The sequence below is a fragment of the Malaclemys terrapin genome, chromosome 16 (assembly GCF_027887155.1).
Source record: "Malaclemys terrapin pileata isolate rMalTer1 chromosome 16, rMalTer1.hap1, whole genome shotgun sequence".
In the NCBI taxonomy this organism is placed as follows: domain Eukaryota; kingdom Metazoa; phylum Chordata; order Testudines; family Emydidae; genus Malaclemys; species Malaclemys terrapin.
The window spans coordinates 11,396,198-11,409,267 of record NC_071520.1 but is presented as its reverse complement, the minus strand read 5'-3'; the positions used below and the strand labels follow the sequence as shown (position 1 = coordinate 11,409,267).

The following is a 13,070-nucleotide window of genomic DNA, read 5'->3' as shown; positions in this document are numbered from 1 at the left end:
CCGTAGTGGTCCAAGCAGGAGAGCGTTTGCTGTGATAACCTGCCATGGTCACCTGGGAAGGTGCGTTGAGACCTCTCCACACGGAGTAAACAGGAAATGGAATTTCAAAAATTCACAGGGCTTCTACAGGGGAGGGGTGGATGTACCTGGCTGCAGGGCAGTGGAGTTTAGGATGGGCATTGTGGGACACCTACTGGAGGCCAATTAAAGCAATAAAATCAAGCATGGTGTCTACACTGGCACTTTGCCAACAAAAAATTTGCACATAAAGCCTTCTCTCTCTCATCGGGGTGGTTTTATTTTGTCACTAAAACAGTGCATTTTTGCAGCCAAAAGTTGCATTGCAGTGTGTATGCATCCATTGTTTTTGTCGACAAAACTTTGTAATGTAGACAAAGCCGTAGAAAGAATAGCATGCAAGTGGGTAGTCTGAGGAATTAAAGAAATTGTACACGTTACTAGAATGAGTAGGAATGACAGTGTTAAAGGAAGCCTTTGTTGGAAGCTCCCAAGTGGTCCGGTTTGGGGAAGCCAAATGAATGATGCTACTTTACCACAGAGAAAGAAGGAAAAGAGATGCATGCTTTGGACCCCAGATTGCTGAGTGGGAGGAAAAGAGCTTGTGAGTGATCTCTGCAGTTGAACTACATTAGGTTTGCTGTTGAGATGCTTTACTAGCTGAACAACATATTATCTAGCAGAGCACAAAGTGTGTATGTACTACTGGGGATATAGAGGTTATTCACTTTTGTCCAGAATGGGGGGGGGAAATTGCTTGGACTGCCTGTTGTAGCTTGTACCATGGTACATGCTTTCCACACTTAGTGTTTGAGGAGTGTGGAAGTGGTTGTGTGGCTGAATAGCTCGGTATTCCTGGAATTGTTCTGTAGGTAAATGTCTATGGAGCTCTCTGTGCCAGGCTAAAGAGCTGGCTGCTTGGATTGTTGTGTAGACAAGAATGCTCTCATTGTATAGCTAGAAGGCTGACACACACAATGTTGTAGAACAGTGCTTGCTGTGTCTCTGTCTTGGCATGCCTTTAGCAGGCTCTGTGTTGTAAGCACTTGCCCTTAAATCATCTAGAATAGAGATGTCTGATGGCGGGCCAGTTATTAAAATCAGCAATGGCCCTGCAAAACTGGAAGTTCAGACTATGGTCTTCAGTCCTAGAGAAAACTTTTGGGTTGTTTTTTGTCTGCAGATGGGAAAGTAGAGTTTATGGGGAGTATTAAATTTAATTGTGGATTTGGTAATGACCTAATAACATCAGCTTTTGAAATGTTTATCCATTAGATTTCCTGGCAAAATCGGTAAGCTTGAGTTTATTTTCAGGGCCCCTGCTAGTCTGGTTAAGTATCCTTTAAAACCCACCTTCCAGAATGTATGTTTAATTGGCGGTATGGTAGCAAAAGAATCTTCTTAAGCATTGAACCTCACCAGAATGCTTTTCATTTGGTATACAGCTGAGTAACGAACTACAGTACTAAACCGGAACCTTCAGAAGCCAGTTACCTACCTTTGTTCAGCAGCTGGTTTTCTGAATGAAAGCAGGAACCAGGAAAGAGCTAGCCTTTCCATTCTGATCAGCACTGTAACAAGTACTACAAAGTGCTTTTTCAATGGATATTGTAAGTCAAGGGATAACTTCTGTTTTTAGACCATGTATTTTGCATGTATAATCCTCCACTACTGTTCTGACTGCTAATCATTTAGTTAACGTGACTGACGTTCCTGGTAGACATTCAGTGAAAACTCTGCGATGAACGTCATTGCATAAAGTTGATAATTTCTCTCAAACTTCCTATTACTTTTCCTGGTTGCATCCTTATTTGAAAAAAAATATTTAACACAACTTTGTTTGGCACTCTAGTGATATAGCTCCAGTTGTGACCTGGTTAACATTTACATATGTATTCATAATAACCTGTCTCCTGCACTGGCTAAATTAGATTCACATTTAGATGTCTGTTCCAAATATAAATGGATTTGCAGATTTCTGGAATTTTGAATCGTGTCCAAAAAACTATGTAGATTATAAAACGACTCGCAGTGTAATTTCCCCACTTACTGCAGATCCTTATTCTGGGTCTAGATTAAGTGATTAAAAACTCTTGTCTCGGGATCAAGGGTTTTAATCCATTAGCGAACTAACCAACATTTAAGATGTCAGGTTTCAGGAAGCATTTCTATACACAGGCTTGAACAATACTCTTTAACATTCCATGTCTCCAGGGTATATGAAGAAGGGCAATTCTAGTGGGATCAGACCTTATTTAGCCTTAAGGGCATGCAGATGTAGAGCGCTGAGAGTTAAACCCGCCTTCGTAGAGCGCAGTAGGGAAAGTGCTGCAGTCTGTCCACGCTGACAGCTGCAAGCTCACTGGCGTGGCCACATTAGCAGCTCTTGCAACGGCCACAGAGAACAGTGCATTGTGGTAGGTATCCCAGCATGCAAGTGGCTGCAATTTGCTTTTCAAATGAGGGAGGTGGGGTGGAGTGTGTTGTGTGTATGTGGGGGGGGGAGAGAGAATGGGTTTTTGGGGGGCTGAGAGCATGTCAGCATGCTGTCTTGTAAGTTCAGACAGCAATAGACTCCCTCCTCCCCTCCCCCGGCCGCCCCTCCTCTCTCTCACACAGCATTCCACACTAATGGTTGCTTTGTCTCGCAGCAGATAAGCAGCTGGCTGTCAGAAACTGAGCTTTCAAAGGGCATACCCGCATTCCTGCAGTGATTCCAAAACAATGACAAGAGTGGCCACTTGACTTAAGGGGATTATGGGACATTTCTGGAGGCTGATCAGAGCTCAGTAATGCCACACCTCGTTCACACTGATGCTCCGGTGTTTCAGCCAATGCGCACCAAGTGTTAATCTTCTTGCCGAGGTGGAGTACCAGGAGCGCTCTAGCCATGGAGTCAGAGTGCTTTACGTGCCTTGCCAGTGTGGACGGGTAGTGAGCTAGGGTGCTCGGGGATGCTTTAATGTGCTCTAATGCGCAAGTGTAGCCAAGCCCTTAGCTAGGTGGCTATGGGGTGTGAAAAATTCACACTCTTCAGAGATTCAGTTAAACTGCTGTAAGCCCTGGTGTTGACACTGCTAGGTCAATGGAAGGCTTCATCCATTGACCTAGCTACCACCTCTATGAGGGTTGGATTAACTACAGTGGCAATAAAACCCCATGTGTCACTGTAGTGAGTATCTATAGTACGGCGCTACAGCTGCAGTACTGTAGCTGTGATGTTGTCGCGTCCGTAGTGTAGCCATTGAGAGTTCCTTGTTTGAATCCTGTATTGTAGTTCTCGGTGTGTTAGATATCGTGACTTCATGTAACAGAAAAAAGCTTTTGAACTCCTTCCCATCAAATAATGAAGAAAGGAAGGATGTTTGTGACTCCCTTGGACCTGTTTGGGGCTCCCCTGCTGAAAGCGCCTGTGGTAGTGGATTGTACTGGCAACATGGTAATATGGTACTGAGTCTGAGTTGTTTTTGGAACACCTTCCTAAAAAAAATCCTTATGCAGAGAAACTGGGAACACTCCACTGTCTACTTTGAATACAGGGGAGTTGCATCTTCCGCGGGGGTTAAGTTCTGAAGTCAGCGCGTAAGGCGAAAATCGCGTATAGTCAAACACTCATTGAGTGGAATAGTGGGCGGAATCACCCGCACTACAGGTACAATATTTAAATTATTTTTCTCTTTTTTTTGTTTTGCAAAGCGTGTATAGTTAAAATCGCATACGTTAAATGCGCCTATGATGCAACTCCACTGTACATAATGCTGCTGTATCTGCAACACTGCTGTATGCAGGATGAAAACACTGCTTACCACCTAGAATCAACAGGTCACTGTGCTAATCTCGGCTGCAATGCTTTGATAGGCTTATGTAAGGGTGATTCCAGTGTTCATATAGAATTGTTTTTCACTTCAGTGTAGTGCAATAAACTTAATTTAAAAACAATACTTGGTTCAAATCTGAGTGTATTATGGGTGAGACAAATCATTGAGCCCCAAAACTAAAAAAATCACCCACTTCGTACATTTTTAAACATGTCAAACTGTTCCATGAACAAGCAGCAATACTGGATAATTGTGGGAATATGCTGTTGTACAGTTGGTCATATCTGTCATATAGCATATTACAGAGTGGAGAACCTTGTGTGCAGGAGGGAAGGAATGATGACTAGTAGAGCCTTGTCTTGTAACTTAATGTATCAAATACCTTGCTGAGTGTATATTATATTTAAGGCTACGTTTTAGTCACGGGTATTTTAGTAGAGGTCACGGACAATAAACAAAAATTCGTGGCTCGTGACCTGTCCATGACTCTTACTAAAAATACTCATGAATAAAATGGGGTGGGGGGGCGGGCTGCCCGCAGGCCTCACAGGTGCTGGGGGAGGGGAGGGGGGGCGACCTGGCTGCTGGGGGGTGGGGTGGCAGCCTGAGACCCCTGCTGGTGCCAGGGGAGGTGTTGGTTGGGCTGGCAGGCTCCTTACCTGGTCCCGTGTCTCTCTCTCTCTCTGCCCCCCGCCCTCCCCCAAGCAGAGTTTGGGTGTGGGAGGGGGTTGGGGCACGGCACGGGACAAGGTGGGCTCTGGGCGGCACTTACCTGGGGGCAGAGGCGTGGCTAGGCAGCTCTGCGCGCTGCCTCTGCCTGCAGGCACCACCCCTGCAGCTCCCATTAGCCGTGGTTCCCTAGGCTCGTCTTTTGAAAGTGTTAAGTGTTTTGAGGATGACTGATAGGTCAGATACAAAGTGATTGCTTCGTGAAAAGTGTTCACAGATGATAGGGTATTATTTTTGGCCTTGTCTACACTGCCACTTTACAGCGCTGCAACTTTCTCACTCAGGGGTGTGAAAAAAAAAACACTCCTAAGCACTGCAAACTTCAGTGCTGTAGTGTGGCAGTGTAGACAGTGCAGCAATGCTGGTAGCTACTCCCCTCATGGAGGTGGGTTTTTTTTTTCAGCGCAGGTGCCGCAACTACACAGCCATGTTAAAGCGCTGCTGCAGCAATGCTTTAACAGTGCTAGTGAAGACGTACCCTTGGTCTTTTATCATTGTGTGAGTTTGTTCAAGAATGTAGTGATGGGCTGGTTTCAGCCACATCATTGTTATTGGGGCAGTTAGTGCACGGAATGAGGTATAAGGCACTGCAAGTTTCCACCGTGCAGTTTCCACTTGCTTCTCCACTGCCAGTGCAGCTCTCATTCTGTTTTTCCCTGTGGCTGGAGGACTGGGGTGAGCATGGCACACAGGTCCAGGAATATGGCTTTGAACATCCGAGAGTTCTGCAGCCACTGCTCATCATCCCAAGCCTGCATTACAATGCGATCCCACCAATCAGTGTTCATTTTTAAGAAGCAGTGCTCCACCATCTGCAGCTGCTGTGTGAACGCCACCCACAACCTTGAATTGGTTCTTGCTATGTCCCACAGCAATCTGTCATCCAAGAAATTGTCATGTTCCTCACTGATTCAGTTCCTCTTACACATCTGCAGATACTGGAGAATCATGTGTCCTGTGCTTGTGACACTTATGACAATAATGCAGAGCTGTGCGGGCTCCATGCTTCTGTTGGAGATGGTGAACAATGAGGAGGGACATGCAGGTTCATGGGATTTTTACAAACTGTGCAAAAACTATGGGATATAGATGACACTATTGGATGGAGACAGTTGCACACTGGGAAGCTGCCCCCTTGCTCCCAGTCACTCCTGCCCAACTCATTTCTGTCGCAGCATGCGTTGCCAAAACTTCCTAAGAGATAGTATGCTGGGTAGTGGTTGGTTGCACGCTGGGATATGGACCAATAATGCACTGCGCTGCGCATTGACACAAGCGCTCCTGATGAGTATGTGCAGTGCTGACGTGAAGAGCCAAGTGTGCACACGCACAAACGATATACAGTAGAACTTCAGAGTTACGAACAACAGAGTTTCGAACTGATCGGTCAACCAGACACCTCATTTGGAACTAGAAGTATACAATCAGGCAGCAGAGGGGAAAAAAATCAAATACAGTACATTACTGCGTTAAACTTAAACTTTACTATGCAGAAGAAAAATGCTGCTCCTCCCCCCCGTTTTTTTCAAGGCTGTATTAAGTCAATGTTCAGTTGTGAACTTTTGAAACAGCCATAACGTTTTTGAGTTATGAACATTTCAGCATTACGAACAACCTACATTCCCAAGGTTTACGTAATTCTGAGGTTTTATTGTACTACCTGCCGCAGCTTTATGCCAACATAACTTTTGTCGACCGAAGTTTGTAGTGTAGACATGGCCTAAAAATGTTTTCCCAGTTCCATTGCTGTGGTTTGTCTTATGATCTCATCCCATTATTTCTTCAGTTCCAAGTCTCTTCAAGCAAAAACAGGAAATGCTAGGTTTTGGCTACCCTCTGTGTATATACCCGATCATAAGCCGGTTTGTTTATAAGCCAACCCTCCCAAGATGGATAAGTAAAAATGGAAAATGTTTATGACTCATTCAAAAGCTGACCCTATAATTCAGGGGTCAGCAAACTTTGGCTCCCGGGCCATCAGGATAAGCCGTTGGTGGGCCGAGATGGTTTGTTTACCTCGAGCGTCCACAGGCACGGAGGTAAACCTAAGTAAACAAAATGTCCCGGCGGGCCAGGACAGCAACTGGTGGGGAAATGTTTTGGGATGGGAGAAGCTGACCTCACCCCTAGCTCGGGACCCCCACACTCTCCCTATGCCATCCCTTCCCACCTTATCTGGGGAGGGCCAGGGGAGGATGTCTCTTTCCTGGTTGGACCTACTCCGGCAGGCTGGGCAGCGCGGTTGCAGCTTGCTCCAGCGGGCCAGACTGAGTGGCATGGCCACAGCATGTTCCAGGGGGCTGGGCTGGGTGGCACGGCCGCAGTGTGCTCCGGCGGGCCGGGCGGCATGCCCACAGCCTGCTCTGGGAGGTGGGGCCAAGCAGCACGGCCGCAGCTTGCCAGCCCCGGAGCTGCAGCTGCTTCTGAGGCTGGGGGGAGAGCAGCGTGGCCAGAAGCGGAGAGACTTTGGCCCCGCCTCTTCCCTTTTGGCTGTGCTGCCTCTCCTTGCTCCCCCTGTTGGGGGGGGGAGGGGCTGTGTCCCTCCTCTCCCTCTCTATACCTGTTCATAAGCCAACCCCCTTCTCTGATGCTTCCCTTTTTTACTTAAAAAATTTGGCTTATGAACAAGTATATACGGTAAATAAAAAGGCAGGGTGAGGGGGAGCATGCGAAGTAGAGAACAACCCCCCCCCCATGGTCTTTATAAAGAAGTGAAAGGGTACTTTTTGTCCTTTTGCCGTTGCTCACCTTCAATCTAGTGATCGAAGAATAAACCAGTTTAATAAATGGATACATTTCCATTCTCACTTGTTGTCCTCTGATGCCTTTATAGTTTTACGCTAGTATATTTAATTTATATGGTTCAGTATGGTGAAGTTGCTGAAGCTCTTGATGGTACCTGTGTATTGAAGTACAAAGTAGCTGCGAACCTCGGTTATAGTAACTTCTCATGGGTTATGATTTAATAATGAATCTTGTAACAGGGAAAGTTGTGAATGGATTTGCTTACACTTACACCAGCCAGTTATCTGGGTTTGCAGGGGTGATAAAACACTGGCATGCTAAAATATTAGAGTTGATATGTTGTACCATGTAGTTCAGATGGAGGAGATAGGCATAAATTGACTCTCCAATAACACACCATTCATTTATTGTAGAAGAAAAAATGAGTAAACATACCTAAATGCTTGTTGGAGCCAGAGTTAGCTAGTCATCTTCCATTAATTCCTTTTTGTTTACAGTAGCTTATTGGCAATTTCTTAGCTGTCAGACCTCTGAAATATACTCAGTTCTAAATTTTTGTACAAGTTTTGGGAATCTTATGGACATAAACCCTCTCATGTCCGGACCTAGACATTCTCTTTTGGTATAATCTTACAGGGGGAAGGATCATTGGGTAAGGCACCTGAATATTCTAGTAATGCAAATGATATAAAAACTTATATTGCCTGTACGGACAGAATTTCTGCAGCAGAGTGAAACTGAAGCAATCCCAGTGATTGCTAAGTGTTCCATGTCAGGTTTTAACTTTAGAGGCATTTTGATATCCCTCATACCCTGAAAATGTGAATGCTAGACGCCCAATAGAAACTTTTGCATAAATAGATAAATATGCAAAAACTTGAAATTTGTCAAGCGGTGGTATGTGCATATTTAATTCTGTCAGATTGCTGCTTTATAAATTTGGCAAAGATACCATCCCTACCCCAGAGTTTGCAATATAAGCTAGACAGTACAATTAAGGCTTTTGGGGTAGAGAACCAAAAATTAGATAGCTTAGGCACGAGGAACATAAGACTACTAGGAATCTTTATAAACACATGTGGGAAGCCATGTACATATGTATTCTGAAGTCTGATTTCTCAGGAAATCTATGCAAGTAAACTGGCATTAATGAGTTTAAGACTTGGTCCTTAACAAAATCTCTATCAGAAGTCCTATATCAAACTATTTCCATCTTGCATGTAAGGTATAATGTGGATCCAGTTATGTGGGATGTAGTTAAATGCATGCTGCAGCCTGTTTTCTCTGAAATAATGCTTGGTCACCATTCTACCTTTTGCGTTACCAGTTAAGTCCTATAACTAAGTAACATTTGAGAAGGCTGCATCTTACAGGCATGGTTTCATTAGATAAAGCTAAAGCATCTTCCTCCTCCCAGACGCTTTGGCAGAAGCTCCTATGTGGTGAGCTTGGCACAAGTTACCACAAGTCATATTTGATCACTGTTTGAATGCTGCAAATAATTTGTGAGTCTATCATTGAATATTATAGGCTAATTAGTCAGCCTTTTAAGTGTTTTCTTATTTGGCATTGACATTCTAGGTATAGCTATCTTGTTGATTTGTCATTCAGTTCCCTATTTGTTTTGTTAACATAAGACAAAGAGTTATCAAATGACACCCAAAAGTGATGCTCTGTGGTGACACATTGTGCCTTTCTCTCCCTCATTCTAGGGCATATTCCCTTGTGGATTCCAGCCAAGTGTCTACGTTCCTGATTTCCATTCTCCTTATAGTCTATGGCAGCTTCAGGTAAGACTGTTCTCTAAAGCTTATATTTATATTTCAGATGTAAACTTCATCATGAAGGGCTTTTGCATTCAGTACATTAGTCATGTCAGTGCCTGCTTGTTAGGAGGGGGAAGACACATCTGTCAGTTAGAGCTAGACCTATTCTAGAAGATGTAACAAAGAACTGACTAATACTTAGCAGTTAGCGGTCTGACTTTATTTAGTATGTGTGTTTGTTTCTATCTTTCTCAGACTGATACTTGTTGTAAATTGACTTTAAATTTTTACTTTCGGTTCTGAAAAGGATATAAAGGAGAGAGAGAAAATGGAAAGACCTGGTGTATTTGGAAGATCAGTTTCTGAAGTATGTAATTATGTGAAGGCAAATCAAGGTTAAAGTATGCCACAGTAGCATCAGCTATGTGAAGGCAAATCAAGTATACCACAGCAGCATTTTACACTACATATGGATTAAATTAGCCAGGGACACATTTTCCCCATCCACTTAAAACTATCTTGGAGGCTACAAAAGGATTAAATAAGGTATTTTTGATAAATAGTCCATATAGCAAAGTCACAGAGGACTGTATAACTGCTTGCCACTGTTTTCCACATCATGGACTTGGTGGTTGCTGTAACTGAAACCTGTAAAATATATTTGAGTCTCTTTACAAATTAAATTAGTTGACCCATGCATAGCAGGAAAGTTGTGAAAGTAACTATCCATTGTGTTCGGGGCCTCCAGTTTAGTTTAGAGAAACCATTTGAACTGCGGCAGTTCAGGGAGGAAGGGAATACAGAATGTACTGCATCAAGTATGAAATGTTTGACTACTTTGAATATAGCCAAGAGACAAGGTGTACCAGATGAACAAAATATGTAAAATCTAGTTAGTTGCACCCCTAACATTTCAAAAATTATGAAAAACATGTTTGCTTTATTTATCAAGCTTGGGAAAACAATAGTACATAACTTCTTGTTACTAATAAGTCTATGGTAAACAGCCAGAAATTCACAATGAGCAACTCCCTTCTCTTCATGTGTCAGTATATTTATACCTGCATCTGTAATTTCACTCCATGCATCTGAAGAAGTGGGGGTTATTTTACCCACGAAAGCTTATGCCCAAATAAATCTGCTAGACTTTAAGGTGCCTCTTTGTTGTTACAGTGAGCAATACATCACATCATTTTTTTTAATGTCCAAAACCAGGTGAGAGTAAACTCAAGTCTCAAATGGTCCAGGTGGCAACCCTTAAGATAAAAGTTGCTGAATCCCATCATACATTAAGCAAAGTTGTATAATGCAAACAGTGATTTTTTGGGGGGAAGAACTGGCTGTCCCTATCATTAAGGTTAGGCAGGTATTACTTGATATTCAGACTGGTAATATTGCACTTTGGATAGTATTAGAGCTGAAGAAGCCTTTCATCAAAGAAAATGTTACAGAAGGTATATAAGCAAAAAGGCCAAAGAAAGTATGGAGAACAAATAGCCAAGTATAATAAGATGATTAACTAATATTTAAATATTCTAGGTGCAGGAGAGTTTTGGACCCATCTAGCTTATGGCCAAGGGGGTAATTAAAGTGAATACTGTATTTGTGGAGAAGTTATGGGTAAACTTTGTAATTTTACTATGGTTGGATGTTTGGATTTACATAGCAGTAAAAAGGGTGCATAGCCATATCATAGAATATCAGGGTTGGAAGGGACCTCAGGAGATCATCTAGTCCAACCCCCTGCTCAAAGCAGGACCAATCCCCAACTAAATCATCCCAGCCAGGGCTTTGTTAAGCCTGACCTTAAAAACCTCTAAGGAAGGAGATTCCACCTCTTCCCTAGGTAACCCATTCCAGTGCTTCACCACCCTCCTAGTGAAAAAGTTTTTCCTAATATCCAACCTAAACCTCCCCCACTGCAACTTGAGACCATTATTCCTTGTTCTGTCATCTGGTACTACTGAAAATAGTCTAGATCCATTCTGTTTGGAACCCCTTTTCAGGCAGTTGAAAGCAGTTATCAAATCCCCCCCTCATTCTTCTCTTCTGGAAACTAAACAGTCCCAGTTCCCTCAGCCTCTCCTCATAAGTCATGTGCTCTAGCTGCTTCCCCCCCCCCAAGAATTTTTGTTGCCCTCTGCTGGACTCTTTCCAATTTTTCCACATCTTTCTTGTAGTGTGGGGCCCAAAACTGGACACAGTACTCCAGATCCCTCACCAATGCCAAATTAGAGGGGAATGATTGCATCCCTCGATCTGCTGGCAATGCTTCTGCTTATACAGCCCAAAATGCCGTTAGCCTTCTTGGCAACAAGGGCACACTGTCGACTCGTATCCAGCTTCTCGTCCACTGTAACTCCTAGGTCCTTTTCTGCAGAACTGCTGCCTAGCCACTTGGTCCCTAGTCTGTAGCAGTGCATGGGATTCTTCCTATATTCCAGGAGCCCTTAAAATTACTATTTTAAGATACAACAAAACATAAAGTACAGCAGCACAGTGCAGTATAAACCACCAGCAATGAGCCAGGAACTCTCAAACTTAAATCACCCTCCTCTTCCAATAGTTCTCCACCTTCAAAATTCCCCCCTTAACCACCTTATCCCTTTTTACATATTCCTCAGGAAAAAAATAAGCTTTGCAGTGTGTCCTGAAGATCTCCAGATTTCGACCATTACAACCAAACTGGGGAGTTAATTCCAAAACTGAGGGGCCCTCAGAGTGCTCCCACACAATATCTCCCCTCATTCTTTTATACTAATAGGCCTTCAGCTTATCTCTGCTATGGTGGTGGTATGGAATGTGAAGGAGAGAAGTTTCCATCCCCTTTGCTTTGCTGGTCAGGCTAATGATTTATACAGGAAATCATTGTGTGGTATTAACAGAAGCATATAAGATATAGTTAAGCTAATTAAGAAATTCAGGTGCAGTGGTAATTTGCAAGATGGAAGTTCTTAAGGCAATATAACACTAAGAACTTCTGCTGAAATAGGTATTTCCTAAAACAGCACCTGTCCCTGAAGAGAAAGGAAGGTTACAAATATTGCACCTATCTTCAAAAAGAAAATAGTGATCCCTGAAACTATAGATCTGTGAATCGCATCTCAGTACCATGAAAACTTTAAGGACAGCATTATACAGCACTTGGTTAAACTGTGACCGAATCATTACTACTCTGATAAGCTTATACTTCTCTGAACTATTATTTTATAGAAAAAGAGTGAAATAATGGAAAATGTGGAGCTGTTGGATGCACTTTAGCTAATAATTAATTGGAAGATGGATTGTTAAATTGGCTTTTGAAAAAGTTCTTTGTAAGAAGCTATTAAAATAACTGCAGTTCTGTTTTGTAAAATGACTGTAAAAATGGTATTGAGGAGTTTCCGTGCTGACATAGTGATTTAATGAGCTAGTTGCTCTGTAAAACAGCTTGTCTGTCTCCTTTGTGAAATCAATTTGTGATCTGATAGTCAAGCTGGGTGGTTCTCTTGTCACTGATATTAATCAATCTTGCAAGTGAGACAATTCTCTCATACTTTGGATTGTCTGTTTCATTTAGGCCCTGGATAACGAATGTGCAGAAAGCTAGTGGATCAGAGATGTTGCATAGTGGTTACTGATGACATTATTTGGTTTTCAGAATCTTTAGTACTAGTAGCAATGTGCTGGCTCTACAATGCTATTTTAATCACTTTTGAGAGTAGAACATTCCTTAAAGTCCTGTTGTTGATCAACACATCTAAATAAGGAACAGTTACACAACATGGCTACTCAGCTAGGGCAGACGCTGATAGTGGTTTGTCCCAATCATCAGCATTGGAATCAGGGTCCTTGAGGAGAATTGTGGAAAACTATAGAAAAATCTAACTTAACTAGTAGCAATCAGATGAGTTGGTGGAATGATGTTGGATAATTGTGATAAACATAAGGTAAATGCAAATTGAGGAAATACCCCATTTCAGCCCAGAAACCTCATTTTCCCATCACCAGGAAT

The 13,070-nt window shown here is 42.9% G+C and overlaps 1 protein-coding gene across 2 annotated transcripts in view; it reads left to right on the top strand.

The window, feature by feature from the left end:
• The window catches only part of SPPL3 (signal peptide peptidase like 3), a 142,463-nt gene that overhangs the window by 68,031 nt on the left and 61,362 nt on the right, over positions 1-13,070 (top strand). Inside the window, exon 2 of one of the 2 annotated variants that reach the window (XM_054006177.1) lies at positions 9,023-9,100. In XM_054006177.1, coding sequence (XP_053862152.1) covers positions 9,023-9,100 — 78 coding nt within the window. Of the gene's footprint in view, positions 1-8,978; positions 9,101-13,070 lie in introns of those variants that run through there. The other variant, XM_054006176.1, reaches the window with a different exon arrangement.